We start from the raw sequence: 26,669 nt of genomic DNA, 5'->3' as shown, positions 1-26,669 counted from the left end.
AAATGGTGTCAAAGTGCTCTAATACACTACTAGAGGGGGCTTAATAATTTAAGGTGTTCAGGGAAACCTTTTTATCTGGTGCACCAGCTCCTTCCTGAAGGAAGCCTATGTGGTCCGAGAGGCCTACGCAAGACGCACCTGTTTTTTCTAATGGAAGGCCTGGGCACGCCTGCCTGCGGATGCAGGTGAAACTAGTCTGTACCGCAGTGGTATTCCCTAGCTCTCTCCCTCAATTCCTCCTCCATATTTTAGGCGCGTTTCGCAAATTGCCACCTGTTTCTGCTTACCCTTTTCATGCCTTCATCCGGACCAAGTGAACTTGTTTTGCAGCAACCTTGTCAGGGCAGGGCAGACCACAGGCCAGACCAGGCATTTGGGGGACTTTTGGAAGTAGTACAATGCTTTTCTCGCGGCACAGTGCTCCTCGGGTATAGAATTTGTCCTTCCACCCCTCGGTCCTACCTAACACATGGCCAGAGTAGGAAGATTTTACAGCATTGGGTCCTTCTCTGATTGTCCTCAGCCCGGACCTTGCCAGGTCTGTCTTGCCTTGCTCTGTCTTGCCAGGTGAGAGGTACCTGGGCGTCGGGCGGCGCTGCCACAGTTGGCACTCAGCCACGCCGGAGGCTCTAGCCTCTGGCACTCCAGGGCAAATAAATAGTGCCACCTGGTAGGGAGTCAAAAGTGGTGCTTTAAAATGCAAATATAAACCCCTCCTACACTCGTTGTCAAATCACTGCCCCACGATTCTCAGGCAGGCAGTGGATTCTGCGCCTGGGAGAAGGGCCGGGGGAACACTGCCTGCCTGGGAAAAATAACCCCCGAAGACGCGAGCCAAGTGCTGGCCCGGAGCCCCTGCTGCCTGTGGATACCCACCCAGCGGCTAGCGGTCCCCTGGGAGCTCCGCGGGGCCCGCCCCGCTCTCGTTCTGCACGCCGGGTGGCTGGAGCAAGCCGGCGCCGACTTTGGGAGTTCCTTTCTGCCTTGTATGGAGGGCCGCTCCTGCCCGTCTCCGCCCGACTGCTCTGACGCCCAGCCCTCCCGCTGTCCACCCCCAGCCACCTCCCTCTGACTTGCCCGGAGAAGCCAGACGAAGCCTCTCTCTCTGCCACAAGTCTCTCCGCCTGCCATTCCCCCATTCCTGCAGCCACCCCCACCCTCCCCAGTGCCGTCACCCCTTCTCCGCCCCCGCCTCCGCCCCCCGCCTTCTCCACGGCAATCGGGGGAATAAATCAGGGAGGAAACCGAGAGGGAGCGAGAGCGCGCCAGCGCCGGCGGGCTCGCCCAGGTCTGTTTCCAAAGTCGCCCTTGATGGCGGCTGAGGCGAGGCAGCTGCGGCGCGGAGCTGCCGACGCGCGCTAGTGGGTCCGCCCGCCGCCCCTTCCCCCGCGCCGGGCTTAGCCCCTGCGGCACCCCCACTCCAGCCCGCGCCCCAGCCACAGCCTCGGCCGCGCCAGCCCGCAGACGCCTGTAGTCCGGGCGGACCTTGCTCCTTCTCCTCCCGCGGTTTCCAGCACCGGTCCTTCCCCCGGCTCCGGAGGGAAGCCAGATTGATCTTCGATCGCGAAGATGGCTGCTGGCTGCCTGCTGGCCTTGACTCTGACACTTTTCCAATCTTTGTTGATCGGCCCCTCGTCGGAGGAGCCGTTCCCTTCGGCCGTCACGTAAGTGCTCGGGCCGGGCAGGCAGGGCGGAGAGTGCGGGCCAAGGGGTGCCGTGGAAGTAGGACGGGGGCTCCGTTCCCGAGTTGAGGGGGCTTTTCTGCCCGTGGGGGTGGGGAGCGAGCCGGGCTCAGATCTGGAGAGGCCGAGCGGGAGGTACGCGCGGCTCATCGCCGGAATGCGCACGGAACCGGCGTCTCGGGAGCCTCGGCGGGGCCGGGCTGTCCCAGGAAAGGTCTGCTGACGACTTGCCGGCACCTCAGCCCATCTCTAAAAGGATTCCTTGGACTTAAAGAGTTTAGCTGCACTGTGGGAAAAAGTTTCCAGCCACATACCCGCTCTCATCAAACCGACTCCAGTAAAAAGTTGTGTTTGGCTAGGGCATTTTGCAAACAAGTAACTGCAGGCTGGCCTGGGTAGCATGCACTTCTCCCGTACTTGGCCTCTGAGATGCTAATTGCTGTGGTATCCAAACTCGTTTAGGTCCCAAATTACTGGGCGCACTTGACAGCCTTTCTGATACGAGGAGTGCTTGGCCCTCGCGGCAGAGGTGCTGTCCACCCCCAGGGGCTCGCAGGAATTGACACCCTGCCATCCAACCTCCCTCACCCTCTATTTGAAACAGTGTCGGCAGACACGCGGTTCCTGTTGTTAGAATGAATAGAACCCTCTATTCCTTGGGGGGGAGGGACTGAGCGTTTTCCAGAGTCTCCTGCAATTTTTCTCTTATTTTTAACATTTCTAAAATAGCTTAAGAAAACCTCGCTGCTGTTCTGGAAATAGTGTTTGAAGGTAGCTGTATAGTCACACGGCAGGAAGGGAGTGAAAAATAATAATTCTCTCGTGTTGGAGAAAGGAATCAAAGTCAGTGGCACATAAAAATATATACATATTTTTAAATGTGCTGAATAGCCTATTAGGCATTCTGGGAAAGCATTTATTTTGGTTGTTGAAGCTACTTTAAAGCTTGTAAGAGTAGGTAATGGTAAGTGGATGAGTCACTTTAATGCATTTTACATAACAAAAACAAAGCCCAAGGTAGCCTTCCCGGTATTTTTGCTGTTGGGAATTATTTGCTGTCCTTTGTTGGCAGAGTGCTGAAAACTGGAGTTTTTGGTGTATACTGACCTTAAAGCTTCACTAGTTGAAACCCTGCAGTTATTATTTAAGACTCAGCTTAAAGTATTTATTGCATTAGGTGTCAGTGCAAGAACCCGAAGGATGCACATTCTAACCCGGAGAAGGGGAGTGTCTAATATTTTTGTCATGATTTACAGTCATGTTATTTTTTAGATAATCTTCCATAAAAATAATAGCAGATCCTTTTTGTTATGAAGCAAAAGGGTAAATGCCATCTGTAGATCTTCCTTTAATTGGCAGTATATTCCAAGCGGATATTTTGAAACGTGAAAAGAGTAAGAATTACACTAAAGATGCTTCAATATTATTCACTCATTAAGAAATTACACTTTTATTCTTTTTTAAGTCTTTTTGTAGCTTGGCCTATAAACTGAAAACTGAAGTGAGTCGCTTGCGTTTTGTGTCAAAGAAGTGGCGCTTTAAAAAGGAGTCAGTGTGTTCAGTTTACAGATTTTTAAAGTGTTATTTTTAACTGGCAGTTTATCAATATTTCTATCATTTGGAGGGAATGCATCATCACACCATAGGGGGAAACTATGACTTTTAAAGATACAACAAAATACAATCTTTTGTTCCTGAACAGACCATGGTAAAATATTAATGTAAAAAATTCTTGTTGTAAGAAGGACATCTGCAATAACTGTTTTCCCAAAATTAAGATAGCTAAATTTTCATGGTCAGAAATTCACTAAAGATAAGAAAGAAAAGTGAATAGTTGGCAAAAATAGGAATTAGAAAGCCACAATTTCTTTTCTTTCAAAGGATTTTAAATTTATTTTCTAACAATGAAAATTTGAGATATTTTCAAATAATTTGAAACTAATTATTTTGTAAAAAAAAAAAAAAAAAACCTAAAAGATTTTGTATATATCAGTCTCTTGTAGGAAATACTATTTTTATAAAGCTTCTGCATCTTTAATTATTAATTTGAAAAGTCAGTCATTTCTCCTTCTCTTCTGAGGAAGATGTACTTCATGTTAGATTTCTGAGTAAACTTTATGAAATTTACAAAATGTAGCATTAATTATATCATGATGCAGTGCCATTTGCTTTTCTTGCAAAAAGAGTTCATATGGCGTATTTGTCAGGATAAATCTCAAATCTTTGGGAAAAATTCGAAGTTCATTAAAAACTCAGTACAAAGATTACAGCATCACTGAAGACAATTATTGTGCTTGTCTATACACATTTTTCATTAGTAAATTCTTTTGGTTTTCTTGATCATTCTAGTTTTTCCAGAAAAAGGTAATATAATAAATTTTTTTATCAGAAGAGGAAGAATATGCCACTAACAGTATAAAATTCATTATGCACTCATTGGAGTGGGATCTGAATTAGAATTAGTAATACAAAGTTTTTTGTTTTGTTTTTTACAATTTTTACAATAAGGGCTTAAATATTATTATAAAAACATAAATATCATTCTAAATATTTTCTTTAATTTTCTCTGGTTTAACATACATTCTCATATAGCATATTCTGAATTAGTGATTAAATTGTTCTGAGTTAACACTAAAATAGCTTTTTTTTCAGACAAAGGGAGGAATTTTGATACAGTTCTTTTGCTAGTTTAGGTTTTTCTTTTGGAAATGATTGTTTTAGTAAGGTGTAAAACATAAATATGCCATATGGTTGCAGCCACCTCATGCATATTGGTTTGTATATAAATGGAAAATACATAATTTTCATGTTACAGTATGCACATGTTATATTGATAGTTTAAAATGTAGTTTTCTAAAAGGGAGTTCTCGTTCTAGAAATAATTTGGCTCATATGTGAAAACACTTCTATTTTAAAACCCAAGAGTATTATGTATGGTAGCCAGTATTGTAATGTTAATTTGAATTTGTCAGTTCTAATTTTAGAATCTATTTACAAATCCAATTTTTTAAAAAGAAACATAGTTATAACTACTATTCATTTTAAACTTTTAGTTATAACTACTATTCATTTTAAACTTTTATCTCATCATATCAAAATGCCAATATGTCCATAATAATTGGCTGAGAGCCCATTGGCATATGGGGATTTTTAATATATTTAAACTATATAATGGGATAAATATACTGGTAAGAGTTACAGGATCTATAGGAAATATAGCATCTCATACAAGAATAGGACCTTGGGGTTTAAGTACTTAGTTTATAAATTTTTTATGTATTATGAGACAAATTTATATTTAAAGGCTATTAAAAATAAATATTTTCATTGGAATGGATATCTCTTTCATGTATTAGAAGTGATATAATTATTCTTATTTGGGCTTAGCAATTTTAATTTGCATACTATATATAGAACAAAATGTACCTTATGATAAAATATGAGCTAATATATTAGATTGTAAAGCAAAATCTAAAAATAATGAACATTAATAAATCCCTTTCTCAGATCTTTGTTCTCATCAGTTTCATCACACATTTTTCCACAGGTGTATCTTTAAAGTATGCAACAATAGATACATTTTTCCAGATGAGTTGTAACATATTAAATTTTAGTGGGTATATGTGTAGTTGTTTGGATTGGCATTTGAATATACATTAGACAGGTTGAAATGAATATAGTCTAAACATTTGGAAAGGTACAAGAATCTAAGCTTATTATGGTTTGTAAAAGGAAATAAAATGTGCCTTTATTATTTTTCTTTGGCTTTCACCAATTTTAATTTAAAAAAGAAATATATAATCAGAGACTATAGCAAATTGTTCATTGTGAAAATAGGTAAAATTTTACCATTCTCTTCCTTCAAAGAAATCTTGCTTTGTAGACAACTTTCCAATGTTTCTCCTACATTGATACGTTGTTAGGTTTTGCAGAAACATAAATAACACATGCAAATTATGTATTCAGATTTACTGTTTATATTTAGAAGTATGTATTCATAAGAAATAATGCATTTAGAAATTTTAAAATTAATACAGAAATTATGCCCATAACAAACTGTATTATTTAATTAATGTGTTCTCTGAAGTATCACTATATACAACACATACACAGAAATTTCTTGTTAGTTTTCAGTACTGATGCAAATATCCAAGGAAGTAATCTGTTCTTCTGAATTCATATCTTGTACCTAATGTGTGTCGTCAAGCTATTTAGAACCTTAAAGTGGAGATTTAAGTGGTTAAATTGAAATATTTTAGGCAATTGTCCAGTTTATTGATTTCATTCAGTGTATTTCATGTGTGGACATAACCCTCACATGAGCATATTTGGATGAAAGTTTGGGGAAAAAAATCAGAATTTGCTTCAGTATTTCTAAAAAGTAACATTTCATTGCTATTCAGGTGACAGCTTCCATCATTTGTAATAAAAGAACTGGCTGTCATAGTATTTCAAAAAGCATGTAAGTTGCTGGTAATGCGTAACTGATCTCTGTTCTATGACATCTATTGCAGGTTTACTTAAGGCATATGGTATGTATCAGGCACTGTGTCACACTGTGTCAGCCAGTCTTTCTTTTCCTGGACTATTTATGCATTGTACTACAACTGTTCCCTAGGCTTTCATATGGTGGCTTTCCAATAAACTTGAAACGGCACCGAGATAGTCAACCATGCAGCTTACACATGGTTTGTTTTCTTCTGTGTGCACAAAACTTGGAAATTACTGTGTCATTACTGTTTACAGAGTTTAAGGAAAAAAAAACGATTGACTTCGGTGTCAATTGAGATAAAATGGTAGCACTTTGTGAAAAATACTGTATTTACCACCTTTTTGTTTTTCTGAGGGTTTAAAATATATTAGCATTGCATCATTATATAATTTGTATAGTGTCTTATTTTAATATTGTATTTAATACATAGTATTTTATGTCTCTATATCTTTATGTATCTATTATCTCTATATGTGTGTATACACACCCGTTTTTTTTCTTAATTCTTCAAGTGGCTTGTTAGAGTAGAAGAACCTCAGTAAGATGTTTATTAACAAAGGTGCATGCTGAAAGCTCCCTGCCAGTCCACAACTGTTCATAGGGAGTAATCTCATTCAGAATATTTTTATAACAGCAGCATTTAAAAATATTTCATGAAGAGAATCAGATGAACTATTCAAAATGTTCAGGTCCTGTTAGACAAGTTATTAACACAACTGATGAGTGACAAAAGAAGTGTGGTTGTGAAGATAGGCTTACTGTCTTTTAGATAAAAGGAGGAAGAGACTATTGCACTTGAACTGTTGAGTGCTTATTAAAAGGTCTTTGCATGCTAAGCAATTTTATTTCTACCATTTAGATATAGGATACTTGAAATTTTTAAGAATTAAACATTTGGTGCACCATGTTTTAGGGTTGAAGGATAAATATGCACAGGTTTTAAAATTTTGTTCGTAAAACCTAAACTTTTCTTTCTTATAGGCTTTATATAATTTGTGGTAATTGAATTCCATTGCTCCTTTAAAACTTGCCATTTGCATAGATTCTAACAAGATCTTAAGGAAAAGATTGACATTGTGGCCTCAACAAACTGGCACACTTTTACCGTTAATTTCAATAATACAGAATCAGGCTGTTATATATGAAGCAATATTTAAAGGTCTCTTTGAATATGAATGTGGGATATTTCTGGCTCAATGTTATTTTAACATTTGCTTCTGCTGATTTTTTTTAACCATATGCTTCTGTTGGATTTAAAAAAATTAGGATAGATTTTAAATTCTGTATCATAAATGGAAGAACAGCTTAAGCTAGAAATGATAGCAATGGAAAACAGTGGTGTTGCCCATTTTAAATGATTGAGATTTGGGAATAATCTGTTTATCTGAAGTTCTTTTCCCTGAGTACTTAAAATTTTATTGCAGTAGTCTCCTGGCAAATTATGAAAAACAATTCCTGTATTCTTTTGTGTAGATAATGACTTGCCAATTCTTCTTTCTCTTTTCCTTACCCACCCCCCCCCACACACACAATTAGTATTAGTCATACTTGATTTTTATTTGTATGTAATGTCAAATCAATTGGAGAAAAAAGTTTTTGATTTGTTTTCCATCAGGTTACCTGTAACCAGACCTCAATTTTGGGTCCTTCAGACTTGAATTTTCACTCTCTGTTGCAGGGGACTTCCTTTTACTACTAGATTTTTCTCTCTGTAGGGATATTGTTTAGAGGTTTCGATGCATAGATAAATCTGTGATACATTATAAGTACTTTCATCAGAATTGTCAGATGGTTTGGACTGTTGTTGCTTTTGACATTTGCCTATATACTCTGGGAATAATTGGGGAAAGAGTGAGAAGAGCTGACGAGATTGTTCTCTGACTAAGGTATATACTGTCAGGCTATATAAAAGGATTGTCATACATTAATAATGTTTTATTTTGAGGGTCAAAGGAGAAATGGCTCAGAAAAATAAATGCACTTAGGTATACTGGGAAAAAAATCTGTTTTAAAAAAGTAATCAAAAAGTGTTGTGATGAATATGCTGTGAGGAATGGTATGTATTTAAGTGGAGGCAGACAAAGGAGCCCTCAGATATATGAAGTGTGAAATTACATTAAAGATGCTAAGGTGGCAGTTGATTATTTTATTTTGCTTTTATTTTCTCCCCACCCCCATTTTCCATGTGAGCTTGGTTATCCTGGAAATGCTGTTTACTTCACATACTTGATTTTACTGACCTAAATATTCATATATTGGAAATTCACCTGAGAAACCAAAGACAATAAAATTGTCTAGATTAAAAAAATAGAAGCAATTAGACATTCCTTTTTTTTTAATAGAACCTTGGGAAAATGGGGTTCATTGGATAAGACATTGGTGTAATACTGTATCAAAAGCTTAAATACTAATAGTCAAGAAAATTATCTTAGTAAATTTCTTCCATTAGATTATAAGAAATGAAATATCTTGAAGGTTATAGGCTTCTAGTTAGTACACTGAAGACTATTTAGACATCTGATACACAGTACATCTTATTTTTAAAGAATAATTTTGATTTATGCTGTTTCTTTTAACAACTTCACAGATTTTTAACATCAAATGTAATTTAATTCAACAATTAATGCAGTTACTGTTATCCAGAGCAAATTATGTACTTCTCGGAGTTACATGCTGGGAGTCCAGATTGAGGAAGAGCATACCCAAGGAAGACATTCCCAACTCCAGGCTGCCTGTGAAGCAGTGGAATCTAACAAAGCATGACCAGGGAAAAACACACAGCGTGGTGAAGAAGTACCCATGGGTTGTTTCACGTCAGGCATGGGACTCCTGGGCGTGAAGACAGGTTGAGGCTGAACCATCAGTCTGAGGCTAGGTTATACAATTTTTGCATTAGAGTTATCTTCTCACATGACCCGGAGGGGAGTTGGGCAGTGTGGTAGCCCAGCTCTGTTTTCTCAAACAAATTTGGTTTTCATCCTAAGACTTTGTAATTAAAAATAAAAGTCATGGGTTTTAAATCATAGTATGTGGAAGATGGATTAAAGAGGACCATTATTTAAAGGGACAATGGGAGCAGTTAGTAGACCATCCTAGAGCGAGAGATGCCGAAAGACAAGGAGAAGAGTGGCAGTGGGAAGGCAGAGCAGGGATGAAACGTAGTTTAGAGGTGCATATTCAGGTGCTGTTGGTTATGGGGTTGGGGGAATCGGGAAGAGAGTAGTGTTAGAGATGGCTCTAAGGTCTTTATTTCTAAATTTTATTTACTTTTGACTGTGCTGAGTCTTCGTTGCTGTCCGTGGGTGCTCTCTAGGTGTGGTGAGTGGGGCTACTCTTTGTTGCAGTGCATGGGCTTTGGTCTTAGAGCATGGGCTCTAGGGCACACAGGCTTCAGTAGTTGTGGTACGTGGGTTCTAGAGGGTGGGCTCAGTAGTTGTGGCGCTTGGGCTTACTTGCCCCATGGCATGTGGGAATCTTCCTGGACCAGGGATTGAACTTATGTCCCTGGGATTCTTAACCACCGGACCAGCAGGGAAGTCCTCCAAGCTCTTTAAAAGGTAATGCAGAAAGAACAGCAAGTTGGTGGTGAGTGAGGTAACATGCTTGCTGTTGGGCATTTTGACATTGAGGCATCTCTATAGATGACTATTAAGCTGTTAGAAATACCTATCTGAAGGGGATTTGGAGGCAAAATGAGTATCTTTGAAAATGGATCCTTCCATTTACTTAGAAAATATCTATTTAGTATCTTTTATGATAGGCACTGTGAGTTTCAAAAGATGAATCTTGATCTACAGTTTCATTTTGCAGAGAGGTCGACGATGGGCTCTTTAAGGAAGTCACCAGACCTTTGCTGACATGACAGCAATTTCAGTAGCATGTTTTGGGTGCAAGCATGGCTTCCGTGCCTTGAAGAGTTGTTGTGTGTGTGGTAGTCGCTCAGTCATGTCTGACTCTGTGACCCCATGGACTGTAACCCTCTAGGCTCCTTTGTCCATGGGATTTCCCAGGCAAGGCTCCTCTGTCCACTGGATTTCCCAGGCAAGAATACTGGAGTGGGTTGCCTGTTTCTTCTTCAGGGGATCTTCCTGACCCAGGGATTGAACCTGGGTCTCCCATATTGCAGGCAGATTCTTTACCGTCTGAGCCACCAGGGAAGCTGTGAAGAGTGAGAATATGAAGGCAGCAAATGCAGATTCTTTCAAGGAACTTGGCAATGTGAGGAAAGGGAGAGAGAGAGCAACTTTAGAGGAAGATGGAAGGGATTTGGCTTTCTTTTGTTTTGCTTAAAGAGTAGGAGTTATAATAGGTTACTTGGGATTGCAGGTAGTAGAAAACTACAGGACTATCTTGAACCAAAAAGAGAAATATTTTTCAACGGTCGTGAAACTGGATGCTCAGTTATGGGAATCAGCAGGAGGAATATGCCCCCAGTTGCAGAAAGGGGTGGAGCTGTTATCAAGATCATCTCTTGTTCTAGCCTCTGGTTTTCTTTGACTCCTTACTCGTCCCTTTCCTTGCTAAGGCTTTATCTGCTTCCTGGAGCTCACTTTGTCGAATGGCTGTAAGGATTTACATTTTTTTTCCCATTGAAACTTTGAACCAGCTTGAGAGTAGAATCGAAGTCCAAAACATAGCCTGCTAAAGAAGATGTGTTGGTAATCTGAATATGAGTCAGATAGTCATCAATAGCCCATTAATTTGAGATCAGGAGATGGGATTTAAAAAGGTTTTGATTGCCTGAGCTTGGGTCACTTCTCCCATCCTGGTCAAATCTCGTTAGGAGGTATTGCATTGCAACAGGCCAATTGCTAGTACCATGGATAGAGGAAGAGGCAGTTCTTATAAAAAGGCATCTGCTGGGAGGGAGAGGTTGTAGAGACAACTAAATAAGTGTTACCAGAGGGAAATTTAAGCATATCAGAGGAAACCAAATGGCAGAGAGATGAAAGGGATGAGAGAGGCCATGATTGATGGGTGAATGTTCTGACCAAGGCAGGTGAGAAAGGGATCAAGACTAAAAACAATGTCTTACAAAGTAACTTTTGAAATATGAAACAGCCCTGAGAATTAAAACAGATGGTTGGAATATAGGATAGATGCACTTTTAATATACTGGAGATGTTTTTGGAGGATTGTTCCAAATTATGTATTCCATTCTCAAGAAGACATGACATTCAGAAATGTAATAAATGGACATTAGTAATGTTCACATTTTGAGATATACAGGCCAGAGTTTATCTTTCCTTGGTAGTAACAAGACTCTAGTATGTCACTGTGTTTCCTTTGGACACAACAATGTTTGTTTCTTTTTCTTTTCTTTTTAAAGTAGAGATTATCATCCCGAAGATCCATGTAGTTTTGCAAAATGTCATTGGTTTTAATAAGTGTATATGCTTACGATAGAAAGATGTTTCAGAAATATCAAGGAAGAGGAAACAAACAAACAAACAAAAACAAATAGTTCTTGTTTGGGGCAATTTACCATTATTCACTTATAGATTTTTTGGCAGATAGGAACAGTTTACAGCTGGTTTACAGCCTTGCTCTGCCTGTGCTTCCCTGCACCTCCCAATCCCATGTCCATTCTTTAGCAGAGGGCAGAAATTTGAATTGAAACAAGATTGTTTAAAAAAAAAAGTGCATTTGATAACAGCAAACCACTGACAGAATATTCCAGCAGAGCATGTCCCTGGTCAACTCATACAGAGGCATCTCAGGTCTCTTGAAGGTCTGAAAATCACTGGCAACTGCTATCTCAGCAGTTTTCTGAATTTCCCAGATGACTGACTGAATGGTTAGGATCACAAACGCTGGCAGATCTAAGAATCAGTCTTGATCTCATTGGTCCCACGGCAGTGTGAAGAAACTACCCTTGTGGTCTCTAACAAGAGAAGAGGAGAATCAGGGTGGATATTTATTGCCATTTTGTGACTTTACTCTTTTTTCTCTTCCATAGGTAGTCACAGTTTGCGGGAACTAATTTTGATGTCTCTACCTGCAGAATGTCTGGACACTAATAATTACTCACAGCTATCTTTCAGTAATATTGCTTTCTATAATTTAATTTTTGAGCTCTCGAATGCCAGGCACTGTGAATTAATACTCTGCTTATTTTTTAATCCATCTAACCTTTAAGTCCCTTCCCTAAAATAAGTATTATCCCTATTTTATAGGTGAGGAATGTTAAGTTTTGAGTATGAAGGAGTTTTCTGAGTTTTTTTAGGAATCAAGTTTGACCCCAAGCAGCTTGATTTTAGAGTCCTATGCTTACCTGCTATACTTTGCTGCCTTTCCCTGGCAGTACCCTGGATGTCTTTGCATCCATTATCTTACCTGTTCAAGTTGTGGCTGGCTGCATATTCTAACAAGGAGGCCAAGGGGGAAAAGGAGTCAGTGTAAAGTAGAGCAGAATTAACAATAAGTCCAGTTCCTCTATCTGCAGATCAAGGGTAATATTAAGCTAATCTTGAATCACGGTATTCCATTATGGGGATCACATGAGAGGATGCGTTGGGAACCTTGAAGGACCATTTTATAAATAAATAAATAAAGCCAGGCTTTATTATTTGTACCACATATTATTTTTTCTGCCTTCAAGAGGTCATGAATCGATGCCTAAGGGTTAGTGAGTTAGATTATTGTACTAATACATCATTTGGGCCAACAGAAAAAACTAAAATGAATGAGAAAAGGGATGCTTAGCTGGCCTTAAAAATGTCTCTCCTTACAAGTTGTGTAGCCTTAAATGATAAAGAGGAAATGAGAAGAGATGCAGTGGATTCCAGTGAGGGAAGTGTTTTGTCTCTAGGTTCAGGACACAACCTGTATCTTAAAAGGGACCGAAAGAAAGCAGGGACCGCAAGGGATTTGATGTGCTTCATCTTGGCATTTCAGCCAGCACCTGTTGTATGAGTTCTGTGCCACAGGAGGTTGAGTCTATTTTTAATTGTCATAATTTTGCCCCTGATAACCTCTCATTGTCAAAGATGGGAGTTATCAGTTTCAAGACAGAATATTTGAAAGTGAATAAAGCAGTCTGTCTATGATGTTTATAGAAATGATTCCAGACAACCCTGAAAACTGAACGAGCACAGAATAGTAAAATTGAGACCAGTTGCATTTTTAGCAACCAACACATAAGTCAGAAAAAAAAAAAATCTGCCAAGAGCGTACTGAAAAAGGCCAATTTTTTTCGTCTGACTCATCCAACTGATGATTAGTTAAACTCATTGAACCCCACCCCTTCACTTTACAATATAAATGGAGCCTAGCCTTTCACAAATACTTTTCCCATTTTGGTAGAAATAAAACTTAAATTTCTGCTGCACGTTTTTGATCGATTTATGGAGGGAAGAGATATTTTAGATGAAACTGTTTTAATACCAACGACAAATGAGCACGACTTGAGGATAACCATTGAAACAGTAAGTGTTCCATGCCAGGAACCTGCCTTCTTATGGCAGTCATTTTGACATTTGCTACAGAAAGGAATGTGTAAAATTCTTATTATGTCTGTCACTTTAAAAATACCAACCCTTCTTTGCCATTACATTACATTAGAATTGACTTAAATTTGCATCTGTGAAAATGTTAGGAGAGATAAACAAATGGGCCATGTGAAGCCTCAGGAGGATGGGCACAATGAGGGGTGTGCAGATTGCTCTAAATTAAACATGTAGAATTCTTGGTTGTCTCTCAAAACACCTGATTTTCCTGTCGATGTAAATGTAGAAACCAGAATTAATTTTCATAAGGTGAAATTTTATTGTGCCTGTGTAGCTCAGTTCCCAGGGGGTTGATCCATGCTGTTAAGATCTGCTAGTGAGTAATTGTTTAAAATTTATAGTAATACTTGATGGTAATAAATAAACATAGGGGAATGGTAACTCATCACAGAGCAAACCATGCATGATAATTAGATGAGGTCATTTATCTCCTTAAATTATCAGAGGTGACGCAACCTGTCTGTGTGGTGTGTAAAAGCCAGCTGAGACCCTGGGTGTAAATGATCCTGACAGGGGCGATTTGAAGGTTGCAAACTTTGGATTTGGTCCTACACCTCTGTTTTTTTTTCCCCTATAAGTGATGTAGGTTGGCTCCTGGGATTTTCTGCTTTTATAATAAACACAAGGATCTAAAACCTGAGTTCAGAAGGTTGCTCAGAGTCTGTTTTTCAATTTCATTTTTATGTTTCTTCAGTTTCATTTTTATGTTTCTTCTGTATTTTTCTGTATTGCATTTTAATCTTTACAAAGAAATGCATCAACTATATATATAAAAAACTATAAATGTGTATAAACACACATATATACATAGTTTATAAATATTAGATGTTGGTTCTATGCTGAGTGCCATTGAAGCTGTGTTTTTTGAGGTGACTGTTAAGTACTTCTGAATTCTAGAAAGTGATCATTTGTGGTGTGGTTGTAGCCTTCCTAACCAGGTTTCCTCATCTGAACCACAGAACAGATAATGATTGTGTTTATTTAGTGACCATTCCAAAGGTATAGGGTGAAGTTAATAATGGATGCTTTTGAATATTAGGGCTTAATTCCCTCCTGGAATTTGCCTGGTTGGCCAATAGTGTGGGTTCAGAGATCAGCTCTACCATTTGAACAAGTTAACTCTTTCATTGCTAAAACTTCATAAGGTTGTTGTGAGAATTAAGAATGCTAATTCATATGAAGTATGGCACAAAAAAAGCACTGGAAAATATAATTTGACTAGAAGCAAGGGAATTTAGTGGAGTCAGGTGACTTGAGTTCCTTTTTGCCTCCACCAGTATCTTGTAAGGAAGAATTCCTGGCTTTAGCCCTTTCTATAATTACTCACCGTCCAGTCATTTCTGAACAAGTTGGTCTTAGTTGTCATGCATTTGCATTCACGTGTCTGTTGAGCATAAATGAGAAGTTTCTTGGTACCCAAGTATTCCACTGCCGGTAAGGATGCTTCTGAAGAGTTCTCACCTCCAGCCCCCACATTTTAGTATCTCTCTAATAATCTTTCTGATAGCAAAAGTGGTAAAATTTGATGTTTTCCTCCTTTTTCTTTAACTCTGTGCTATCCCCACTTGTACTTAAGTGTGATATGGTCTCAGACTCCTTTCTTTATTTGATTGAAGGGCCCACAAATAAATATATAAGGAGGTCAGTGACCTTGCATTCTTGCGTGCAGAGAAATAATGTTAGTGGCCTATTGACATATGAGGTTTTGGTTCTGTGAAATACACCCTAGATGTTCTCATTTGATAATATATTTCTAGTAATGGTTGCAAATGGTCTGAAAATGGTAACTTTAAATATCAGTAATAATTGTGTGTAACATAGAATAGTGCTTTCATTTTCTTTAAGATGAGCAAAAACCACGTTATCATACATTACCCATGGAATAAATGAATATTATGAGTGTTTTTAAAAGAGTAGAACTCAATTGTACTGTTTAAAATATCTAATTTTTCAAGGAGAATTAATATTAGGGCTCATTATACATCTTAAAGTTTCAAAGAGGTATGTGTGTAGAATCACATGAAGTATGGCCTTCCGTTGTGCCCAGTTGACCAGCTTTCCTCATAGTGATGAATGGAGAAGGAAATGGCAACCCACTCCAGTACTCTTGCCTGGAAAATCCCATGGACGGAGGGGCTTGGTGGGCTACGCTCCATGGAGTTGTGAAGAGTTGGACATGACTGAGCGACTTCACTTTCACTTTCATGCATTGGAGAAGGAAATGGCAACCCATTCCAGTGTTCTTGCCTGGAGAATCCCAGGGACGGGGGAGCCTGGTGGGCTGCTGTCTATGGGGTTGCACAGAGTCGGACATGACTGAAGTGACTTAGCAGCAGCAGCAGCATAGTAAGGAAATTCCTAAATGAGAGAAGTTAGAGAAACAGTTAAATCCTCATGATTTATGCAAGAAAGATGTGAATCAGACTATACAAAGGGGATTGAATACTGACCATGACCACTCGTTTAAAGTATAGTGAATGAAACAAACCAACAGAATCTTTGTAAAGGCATTTTATGTGGAGATTGAGAGAGAAAATGAATCCTTTGTTTAGAATTAAGTAATCTAGACTCATGTGTTTATTTTAGTTTGATGTCTTCTGTGTCGTGAATACCACAAATGCAGTGGTTTCAAACAATGGACATTTCTTTTCTCACAGTTTCCATGGTGATGAGTCTAGCCATGGCTTTGCTTGTTCCTTTCCTCAAAGTCTCACATGGTTGCAATAAGGTGTTGACTGGCTTGCATTCCTCTCCAGGGCTGCTCTCTGCTCTTTTTTCAGGCTTTTGTGGTTGTGGATGCTTGCTTGTGGTTGTGGGACTACTTCCCCACTTCCTGTTTGTTTTCAGCTCTTGGAGGCCACTCACTTCCTTTCCACAGGGACCTCTCAGAGGTCTTCTCACAACATGGCAGTTTACTCTTTCAAGGCCAAGGCCAGCAGTAAGATCTCTAATCAGAAAGGGGTCCCAATCCCTCTTTAAAGGACCTTCAATTAGTTAAGTTAGACCATTTGCACTCTTGATTATATCTATAGAATTCCTTCACTTTAGCCATATAACAATCATGGGAGTGACAGCCCTTCTTGATCCCAGGTTCCACCCCTGCACCAGGAGTGTGGATGATGCACGCGAGCTGTCTCAGAATTCTTCCTCCCTTGAGTTTTATTATTAGACAACCATCATATAAACACTAACAACTAGAAAATGGGGAAACTTACTCCTTTCTACGTAAGATGTTCACAAACTTTGAAGAAGCACTCAGATAACTGTCATCATTTTTGCCTCAGGCGATCTGTGCTTTGCCACATTGGTGCTGATCCATCCCATCAGGAGTCAGGAAAGCAAATCCCAAAAGCTCATTAACTGCTCATTACTAGTGTAGTTAGTTAGCTGAACTTTTCACCCTCTACAAAGAAAAGAGTTCTCTGTACTGTGGTTTAAGCCAGTTTGCACAATTATTGTTAATAAATGTGTGAAAAAACTATAAGAGAGTTCTTTTGTAATGTAAAGGATCAAGTTACTTCTAAATTAAAGTTGCTGCTGCTGCTATTGCTAAGTCGCTTCAGTCCTGTCTGACTCTGTGCGACCCCATAGACGGCAGCCCATTAGGCTCCTGTGTCCCTGGGATTCTCCAGGCAAGAATACTGGAATGGGTTGTCATTTCCTTCTCCAATGCATGAAAGTGAAAAGTGAAAGTGAAGTTGCTCAGTCGTGCCCGACTCTTAGTGACCCCCATGGACTGCAGCCTACCAGCCACCTCCGTCCATGGGATTTTCCAGGCAAGAGTACTGGAGTGTGTTGGCATTATGAAATCTTAGATCTCTCCCTAAATTGTGTGCCTTTCCCTGCCTGAATAAACTAGGTGATTCTGTAAATTTAATCAGCATCTAGTTTTGCTTATATGTATTTATGGTATGGTCATGTTTTCTAACTAATGCCCCCGTTACAGAGTATTAATGCAGGAATGTTCATATGTAACTGAAAGCATCCATACGTGATTTCTCCTCTTCACTGACTAGATTCAGGTGAATAGCTGTGGCTTCTGCTTTTCAATGAAAGTATTATAAGATACTTCTTCACAGTACCTAAGTACTGGGTACTTAATAAGTTTACCTGGAAAAAAAAAGGCCCCTCTTATCTTGCATGTAGGTGTGCCTTTGCTCTGTACCATGTATGCCTACTGACTTTGTTTTAGAAGTACTGCTGATTGTCTAATTTATTCAGGATTTGTCTTGTTATACCTTTAACACTAATTAATTTGCTAACATGACGAGATTCTGGCCAAAGTAATTGTCTGTCTAATTCAGTGCTTTTCACACTAACTGTGCTAAAGGAACACAGTTTGTTTATTTTTTGTAAATTTCATATTCATTGCAAATGTGTATTTTTCTAGCATACAATGAAAATCAGTAAAAAAATAAGATTTAGAGAGGTATGAATCTTTGTTTTTAAATAACTATATTCGGTAGTCATAACATTACTTTTTCAGACTGTTATCAAAGTGTCTAAACACCCTTCGTTTCTGTACTTTACCTGAGCTGGATTTGCAGAGTGTAATCTGAATAACTCTAGTTAAATTGATTTGGCTATTTAAGGTAACTAAATGTTTTCAGTTTAAAGTGGCATAAAAAGAAACAAAACTCCCAAAATTGAAGGTTTTCACATTAAAAGATTTTTTTAAGTGATATGTCCTACTTTAATGCTTATCTTTTATTTTGGCTATTAGATAGAAATGGCATTTTTTCTCAAAGTCATCGTAATACTTTGGTTTGGAAGGAGCTACCAGTTTCACATTGTTACATGCTGTAGTTCCTTACCGGCATTTTATGTTCTTCACAAGCAAATTTATTTGACTTTTAATGTGTTTTCTTTAGAACATTTACCATTTGCCATAGGTCTAAACATTTGCTATCAGTAAAGCAAATATTTTGGTACTGTAATGAAGTTATATGGGCTGCATACCCTTCTTAGGACCATTTCAATAAGTCAGGACTCATGTGAAGATAACTAGTATTCCCTTTTGATGGATTATGGAATTATTTGGATATATTCAAAAACAGAGGGACACAAAATTGTTACTTTACAAAGATTTTATGTCCCAGAATCAAGATGAAAACATCTTAAACATTCCTGAGGTAGGTGAGGTTTTTTTCCTTTCCCCCTTCCTTACCTTGTCTTTAAAAAATTATATGTATTAGGTGTAGTTGGTCTCTGAGGCTGAGGCTATATAAAAATGTCTACCTATTTCTCAGATTTCAGTGTCTGCTGAAGTATAAAAGTATAAACGTTTTCACTGTGTTGAATAACATCCAGAATCAAAATGATTCTTGCAAAAGGCAATTTTTTTTTTCCAAAGAATGCAATGTGCCATTTATCTTTGGTTCAAATGTTCACTTAGTAAGTAATGAAAATTCAAGAACTTTTTCATTTTGTAGAATTCACTTACTCCGTATGCGTCTGTGCACTCTAAAGTTGACATGTATATTAAAAAGCTTTATTGGACAAGAATATTTTTGCTTTCTGTTGGTTCAATTAGAGATTTTTCTGACAGTTTGTTACCAAAGATGTCCTTAAGTTACATATATGATTTTACCTAACAAAACTGAGGCATATTAAATTATATCAGTAGACTGGCAGAATAAGATTAGCTGCTCTTTATTTTCTGTCTTTTCTTGCAGTCCTTCTGAGTAATATCTTTCTCTATACACTTATTCCTGAACAGTTGTCTCAAGGATTTTTATATGAATTTTCCAGACTGCTGAGAAATTAGCTTCCTGAAAAGTCAGAATTATATGTTTTAAGAATGTCTTAAAGGATTCTTAATGTTCTTTAGTGGATTACTTAAAACGAACTGAATTACACTAGATCTTTTTATAAAGATGTTGCTTCTTTCAGCTAATAGTTGGGATGTCAGGTCAAGAACAATACCAGTCTTAACAGTGCTGGACAAACTCTTGCTAAACTTCCCAGAATGGTAATCTCTTTTAAATGACTTTCAGGATAAGCTCACAAAAAATACCTTGTTGACAAATTCTTAAAACTTCATGAATTTTACATAGTAAAAATTGTAGCTGTTTCTATGTAGTTTGAAGAAAGATTTCTTGAAAAGGATGTTCAATTCAGCACATTACAAAGGCCATTGATTTTAAGAAATCAGCTGAAATCTTACCAATGAAATTGTCCAACACCTTGGTAACCATTATAGTTATTATTGCAATGAAATATCAATTATTACATTTTATGTGCATATCATTTAAAATATCTTGCTGAGATGACCTTCATACATGAATATTTTAATGTAATTTAATATATTTGCAATTTGGCCAAAAATATGGCTAGAAATTTAGAACCAGATGTCATTGCCTTTTAAATGTCACATCTGAAAGTAAAGTATTATCTTCGTAGTGAGCAGCTTTGGCTAGGGGTTAGTTAGGGCTGTTTCTTAGAGCTACATGAAACAATAGGTAGGGAAAATATGGTTAAAGACTATATGAACAAGAAAAACAGAACCTTTGCTGCTTAAAATTAAATAAAATTTTTATTTTAATCTGAGAGGTTATTCTGTTGACCTTAGATGGCCCAGAAATGAAAGTCACTGCAGTATTCTTTTTTTCCCTGACCGTCCTCAATTTTTAAATTAGATTTCATTTAAGGCACACCTTTGCACACGTGAACCCACTCCAGTGTTCTTGCCCGGAGAATCTGAGGGACAGGGGAGCCTGGTGGGCTGCCATCTATGGGGTCGCACAGAGTCGGACATGACTGAAGCGACTTAGCAGGAGCAGCAGCAGCAGCAGCAGCAGCAGCAGCATGCACACGTGATCTGATTCCATCTGAGCCGCCCTTCCTCCGAGTGAGCTGCTTAGGACTGACAAGCGTCATATTCAGTGGTATGGAGGCAGTCTCCAACTGTGTTGAAATGTGCTTTTGTGTCCATCTGCCTCTCTTTTGCTATTTCTCTGCCACTATATTTCTTCCTTCCTTGATGGAACAGGTGTATACAAGCTCTTTCTTGGTTTTATGCTCCATCCATGATTTTTCATTTGACAGTCAGAAGCAAAGTTTTATTTATACATAAACTGGTTTTAAAACTTGTATTTAAAGTGGTGTGTTTCAACATCTGTTTAGTGATGCTGAAGTTCTAGAGGTAGAATCAGAAATGAAGATGGGATTACCTGGTTCTTGTCTTAAGCCAGAACCTAGAAAAATGTAAACTTAACCTTGCACAATTTCTCAATGAAAATAAAAGTTAGGAGAAGATATGATGAAGTTGGAGTCCTTTTAAAAATATCCTTTAAAGTTTTATTCCAGTCTTTGTTTTAATAAACTTATGCCTTTCAGAAAAGAGGGGATATATTTATACATATAGCTGATTCACTTTGCTGTATAGTAGAAACCAAATCCCATGGACGGAGGAGCCTGGTAGGCTGCAGTCCATGGGGTCGCTAGAGTCAGACATGACTGAGCGACTTCCCTTTCACTTTTTACTTTCATGCATTGGAGAAGGAAATGGCAGCCCACTCCAGTGTTCTTGCCTGGAGAATCCCAGGGACGGGGGAGCCTGGTGGGCTGCCGTCTATGGGGTCGCACAGAGTTGGACACGACTGAAGCGACTTAGCAGCAGCAGCAGCAGCAGAAACCAACACAGCATTGTAAAGCAACTATACTGCAATAAAACTTAAGAACAAACAAACAAACAAAACCCCAAAATAAAACAAAATAAAAAGTTACTGTTGTATGGAAATTAGAGAAAGTCTGATTCTTGTAGAATTTTCTGTTGTGTGATTCCACGTTACTGTAGCCTGTATTGAAGAAGATAGCATATGTCAGTGTGCTCCACAGACCATCTGCATCCATCATGAATTTACTCAGAATCTAAGGTGGGCCCAGGAACCTGCTTTTTAACAGCCCTGCCAGGTGATGCTTATGAATTTTCATGTTTAAAATCATGGCATTATGGACAACTTGTAAGAGTAACTAGCTGGCAGCTTACTTTGATAAGTTTGACTTAGATGTGGCAGATCTAGTGTAGAAACACCTCAGAACAAATTAAAAACGACACCTTAGGGCAAATGAAGTACCAGAAACTGGTTAGAAAGGCACTTACTTCCAGGGAAGACTATAATGAATCAGAGTTTCCAGCATTCAAGTTCAACAGTTTTCATTTTGATAGTTTTGTGATTCTTACCCTTAAAAATATTTTGATAATGCTGCGTGCATATTCTTTCCTAAGATGTTTGCATATGAGAGCCCACGTTTGTTTATGTTATGATGGTTTCTGGGTTAGAAGATGTTCACATATACATATTAATCATAGAGTTTTCTGTGTTTTTGGCATAGCAAAATATTGTATTAAAAATACTAATATGAAAAGAATTGTGACAGGAAGTCCACAATATAATAATTTATGAGCACAATTTTTTTCACTGTACATTTATATTTTGAATGAAATTGGAACTTGCCTGACTTAACACATTACTGACCAGGAAATTTTTGCAGAAACTTATGCCTGTGACTGGTGATTTGTTATGCGAGTGAATATTGAAACCCCCAATATTCAGGTGCATTTGAGTAAATAGCGACAAGGTTTTTTTGCACTTAAGAAACTTACAGCATGTCAAATCACTCTTCTTTCCTTCTGTAACAACCAAGAAAACACCTTTTATCCTTCTGGTAATCACCTCTCTTAATTATTTAGAAATATCCTAACACTGGAGAAGGAAATGGCAACCCACTCCAGTATTCTTGCCTGGAGAATCCCAGGGACAGAGGAGCCTGGTGGGCTGCCGTCTGTGGGGTTGCAGAGTCGGACACAACTGAAGCGACTTAGCAGCAGCAGTAGCAACCCTAACATTGAATCTGTTTTAATGATAATTATGCTGTTTTAGGTTTATTTACCAGAGGCCATTTATTTAAGTTGATGTTCTAAGATTGAGTTAAAATAAGACTGCTGTGCTTTTTTTTTTGAGCCAAACTGCTATATTATGTATGTATATGTGCTTTATAAAACTTAGGGATATGAAAGGAGTCCAAAGGTTACAAAGAATGCTTATTAAGCAAAAAGGAAAAGGCAGATGTGTTGTGATAAAAAACAATGAAAAATAGATGATTATTTTTCATTCTGTTGGCTCTGTCTTTTCCTGTGCTTCAAGTTCCTTATGTGAGCCTTTTTGTGAAATCCCTGTCTTTCAAAAAGTAATTTGGGATGTGGGGTAGGCAGGGAGAAATAAGAGTGTAAAAGGCGCAGAAAATACACTGTAAGTGAAAGTCTTTAGAAGCACATATAACTAAGTCCCCTTTAACCCATAGGCGGGCTATCCAAAGGAACTGCCATGGACTCATATTTAATAGTATGGAGGCAGTACCCAACTGTGTTGAAATGTGCCTTTGTGTCTTATCTGCCTCTTTCCCTATCCCTCTACCACTATATTTACTCCTTTCCTGATGGAACAGGTGTACACAAGCTCATCCTTGGGTTTATGCGCCATCCAATGTTTGAGACCTGCCCCCCCACCCCAGCCCCTTTTAAAAAATTCAAAGGACCTCTTCTCTCTGAAACATGGGATAAACAGAATCTTCCCAGAGAGGTGATTTTAAAGGTAGTCTATTACCAGTGGTATATCCTCATTACATAGACCATGTAAATGCAAATCATAGTTTAAGGGAGGAGTTTTCTCTGATTCTGTTTTGACTTGGTGATTGCAGCTGTCAAACTGTCAGGTAAATATCATCTGGGCTTTCTGCTTCTGAAAGTTTTCTCACCAGTGTTTTGCCACAGAGTCCTGGAAAAAGCTGTGAGAGCATGATTTCTTGGGGTTTTCTATGTAACTTCAGATACTACCCCTTAGAACTCCTCATACTATTCTAAAGTCTTTGTAGATAGTTATCAGTGGCACTATAAAGAAAGCTGAGTGCCGAAGAATTGATGCTTTTGAACTGTGGTGTTGGAGAAGACTCTTGAGAGTCCCTTGGACTGCAGGGAGATCCAACCAGTCCATCCTGAAAGAGATCAGTTCTGGGTGTTCATTGGAAGGACTGATGTTGAAGCTGAAACTCCAGTACTTTGGCCACCTGATGCGAAGAGCTGACTCATTTGAAAAGACCCTGATGCTGTGAAAGATTGAAGGCAGGAGGAGAAGGGGATGACAGAGGATGAGATGGCTGGATGGCATCACTGATTCTATGGACGTGAGTTTGGGTGAACTCCGGGAGTTGGTGATGGACAGGGAGGCCTGGCATGCTGCAGTCCATGGGTTCTCAAAGCGTCAGACATGACTGAGTGAGTGAACTGAATTGATCAGTGGCACATAATAAAGTGCTGATAAGAAGCTGGACATAGCTAGTATAGAACTACTCTGAATATATGTGGTATTTTATAATAATGAAGCAAGAATGCTATTTTACATAATTATGGTTAGTGGAATACCAGTGTGGTAGATTAAGAGGACAAGACCATTGGAATAAAAAGGTAAAGATATTTTGAAGGACTTGCACTTGAAGAAGTATAAAGGATAACTGAATCATAAAGACATAAGTGATAATGCCAGTGTTAGAGGAAGCTGTGGCCTGATGACTTTCTTCCTACTCTGATTTTTCAGAATACTTTACATTCTGAATTGAAGATTGAAAATCTGCTGCACGTAAAACATAATAGAAATTTATCAAAGGCATGTATTCTCCAAAATTGTTGTTTAAAATATGGAAACAAGAACCTCAAACTGCTTAAAGCAATTACTCTGTAAAGTATATCACAGAAAAGATATTCTAGTATTTTTCAAGATATAGCAATAGATTTCCTCTTTATATTCATTTAGGTACATTTTTGAAAGCATTTGTCATTCTTTTATCTTTCAACAAGCATGGTTCTGTTTCTGGCCCTAATGATGTGGTGGGTTAAAAGTGATGTTTTATTAAAAAAAAACAAGTTGGTTATGAGGTGAAAACTGGAAATTAAGAGGTTTTTGAAGTTGTCATTTGATATTACATGCAGCTCAGTTTTGATTCATTTATATTTCTTACCAATCTTCATTTCTCCTAAATTCAGACAGTATGATAAAGGCTAGACTATGTTGTTTTAATTTTATACTATTTTTCTTGGCATTTCATAATAATTTTATAGTATTTGGGAATAATTCAGAATTATAATTTTAACAAGTTAAAAAAATCAAACCAAAGAAGCTTCACTGAAAATAACTATTGAAGTCTATTAAAATGTACCTAGGAAAAATAGTATTGCCACATGGAATTTATTTTAAAAACCCATGAATTTTCCCATACATTGTAAGGCTGGGTTTCTCAGGCTTGGTGCTGTTGATATTTTGGACTAGATAGTTCTTTGTGACAGTGGTCTGGCGTGTGCTTTGTACTTAGCAGCATCCTCGGTCTACCTGTTAGAGGCTAGTGGCAGTTCTCCAAGTCAGAGTAATAAAGAAACATCTCCAGACATTGTCAGATGTCTTCTTGGGTGCACAGTCACTCCTGGTTGAGAACCACTGATCTAGATGGAATCTGCACAATAAATTGGCCCCTGATATGTATTCCTCTAGCCAATGATGTCTATTTTTGGCTCACTCCCACAATGCTTAGGTGGTGTTTGCATTTTGCTAGCATTTTGTCACACCAGTGAGTTTTATTCATTGATCCCTGATAATAAGTATGCCATTAAAAGGGTAAATTAGCTAGTTCAAAATATTTTCGAAATTAAGCTCTTAAATTTAGTGCTTGGTGAAGCAGGAAGTGTAATTATTTAACTTATAGTCACATGTGCAAGGGTAAAATTCTCCTGTTCCTGGAGATCTCAATTTCCTGAAGGAAAATTTTGTAGTGAAACTTGTCTTTAACAGAAGCATATTGGTGTCTGCTCTTTCCTGCTGAGTCTGGAGCGGAAATGAGACAATCTTTCCTGTCGTTGTGCACATTGAATAAAATGCTTTGTAGATACCAGAAATGTTGGACAGTTGCCAAAGTGGCCTGTGGGCAAAGTGTAATTAGCATGGACATACACTCTCCTTATGGGTATTTGTTTCACCTGGGAAAGCGGCATAGTAAGCTAATGAAGATTCTTCTTGGTTGAAAGTACTCCATGTTTTTCAGGGGAGAGCAATTGACAGAGTCCCTGAAACAGTACAAGTACTACTGGGACAAAGTCATGGCACTGCTCAGTTCTATTTGTAGGTATACTGTATAGTGTTCTGTCTTATATGGAGCTTTGAAATTTTATAGTGCTGGTCTGAGCTGATCACGCACACAAATATCTTGATGACTATGAAATGAATACCAGGTGTTTCTGCTCATCTACTTTTTTCTGTAAATGGAGAATAGCTACATGCTGTTTGTTCTCTTTTAGGACAGTGCACTTACAAGAATGGCAACACCAAGTGGTGTAGAATAGAAACAGTAATCCCAGTGATCACTGTCTACATTGGTTAGGAGGGAATGCTATTAAACAAGTGAAAATGGAAACCCAGGATCTCTGGTCCAAGATATTCTTTTTTTTTTTTTCTGTTGTTCAGTCAAAAGAAATTTCTTTGCTTCTTTTATTTCTGTTGTTAAAAAAAAAAAAACCAAATAGTTTACCTTTTTAGTTGATTGGCTTAAATGGGGGTAAGACCCCAAAAGAGTCCGAAATGCAGTACTTGGATACCATCTCAAAAACGACAGAATAATCTCTGTTTGTTTCCAAGGCAAACCATTCAGTATCACAGTGATACAAGTCTAGGCCCTGACCAGTAATGCTGAAGAAGCTGAAATTGAATGGTTTTATGAAGATCTACAAGACCTTCTAGAACTAACACCCAAAAAAGATTATAGGGGACTGGAATGCAAAAGCAGGAAGTCAAGAGATACCTGGAGTAACAGGCAAATCTGGCCTTGAAGTACAGAATGAAGCAGGGCAAAGGTTAACAGGGTTTTGCCAAGAGAACACACGGGTCATAGCAAATACCCACTTCCAACAACATAAGAGAAGACTCTACACATGGTCATCACCAG

At 38.4% G+C, this 26,669-nt stretch overlaps 1 protein-coding gene across 6 annotated transcripts in view; it reads left to right on the top strand.

Annotated features, from left to right (window-relative positions):
* The first annotated feature begins 1,134 nt into the window (after positions 1-1,134).
* The window catches only part of CACNA2D1 (calcium voltage-gated channel auxiliary subunit alpha2delta 1), a 524,891-nt gene continuing 499,356 nt past the window's right edge, over positions 1,135-26,669 (top strand). For 2 of the 6 annotated variants that reach the window (XM_070369704.1, XM_070369702.1), the window contains exon 1: positions 1,136-1,664. In XM_070369704.1, coding sequence (XP_070225805.1) covers positions 1,570-1,664 — 95 coding nt within the window. In that variant the 5' untranslated portion in view covers positions 1,136-1,569. Of the gene's footprint in view, positions 1,665-26,669 lie in introns of all 6 variants that reach the window. The other 4 variants (XM_070369707.1, XM_070369706.1, XM_005890243.3 and 1 more) reach the window with 3 other exon arrangements.

Source organism: Bos mutus, chromosome 4 (genome assembly GCF_027580195.1).
Source record: "Bos mutus isolate GX-2022 chromosome 4, NWIPB_WYAK_1.1, whole genome shotgun sequence".
Classification (NCBI taxonomy): Eukaryota; Metazoa; Chordata; class Mammalia; order Artiodactyla; family Bovidae; genus Bos; species Bos mutus.
The sequence above is the reverse complement of the archived record's forward strand: the minus strand, read 5'-3'. Positions and strand labels throughout refer to the sequence as shown.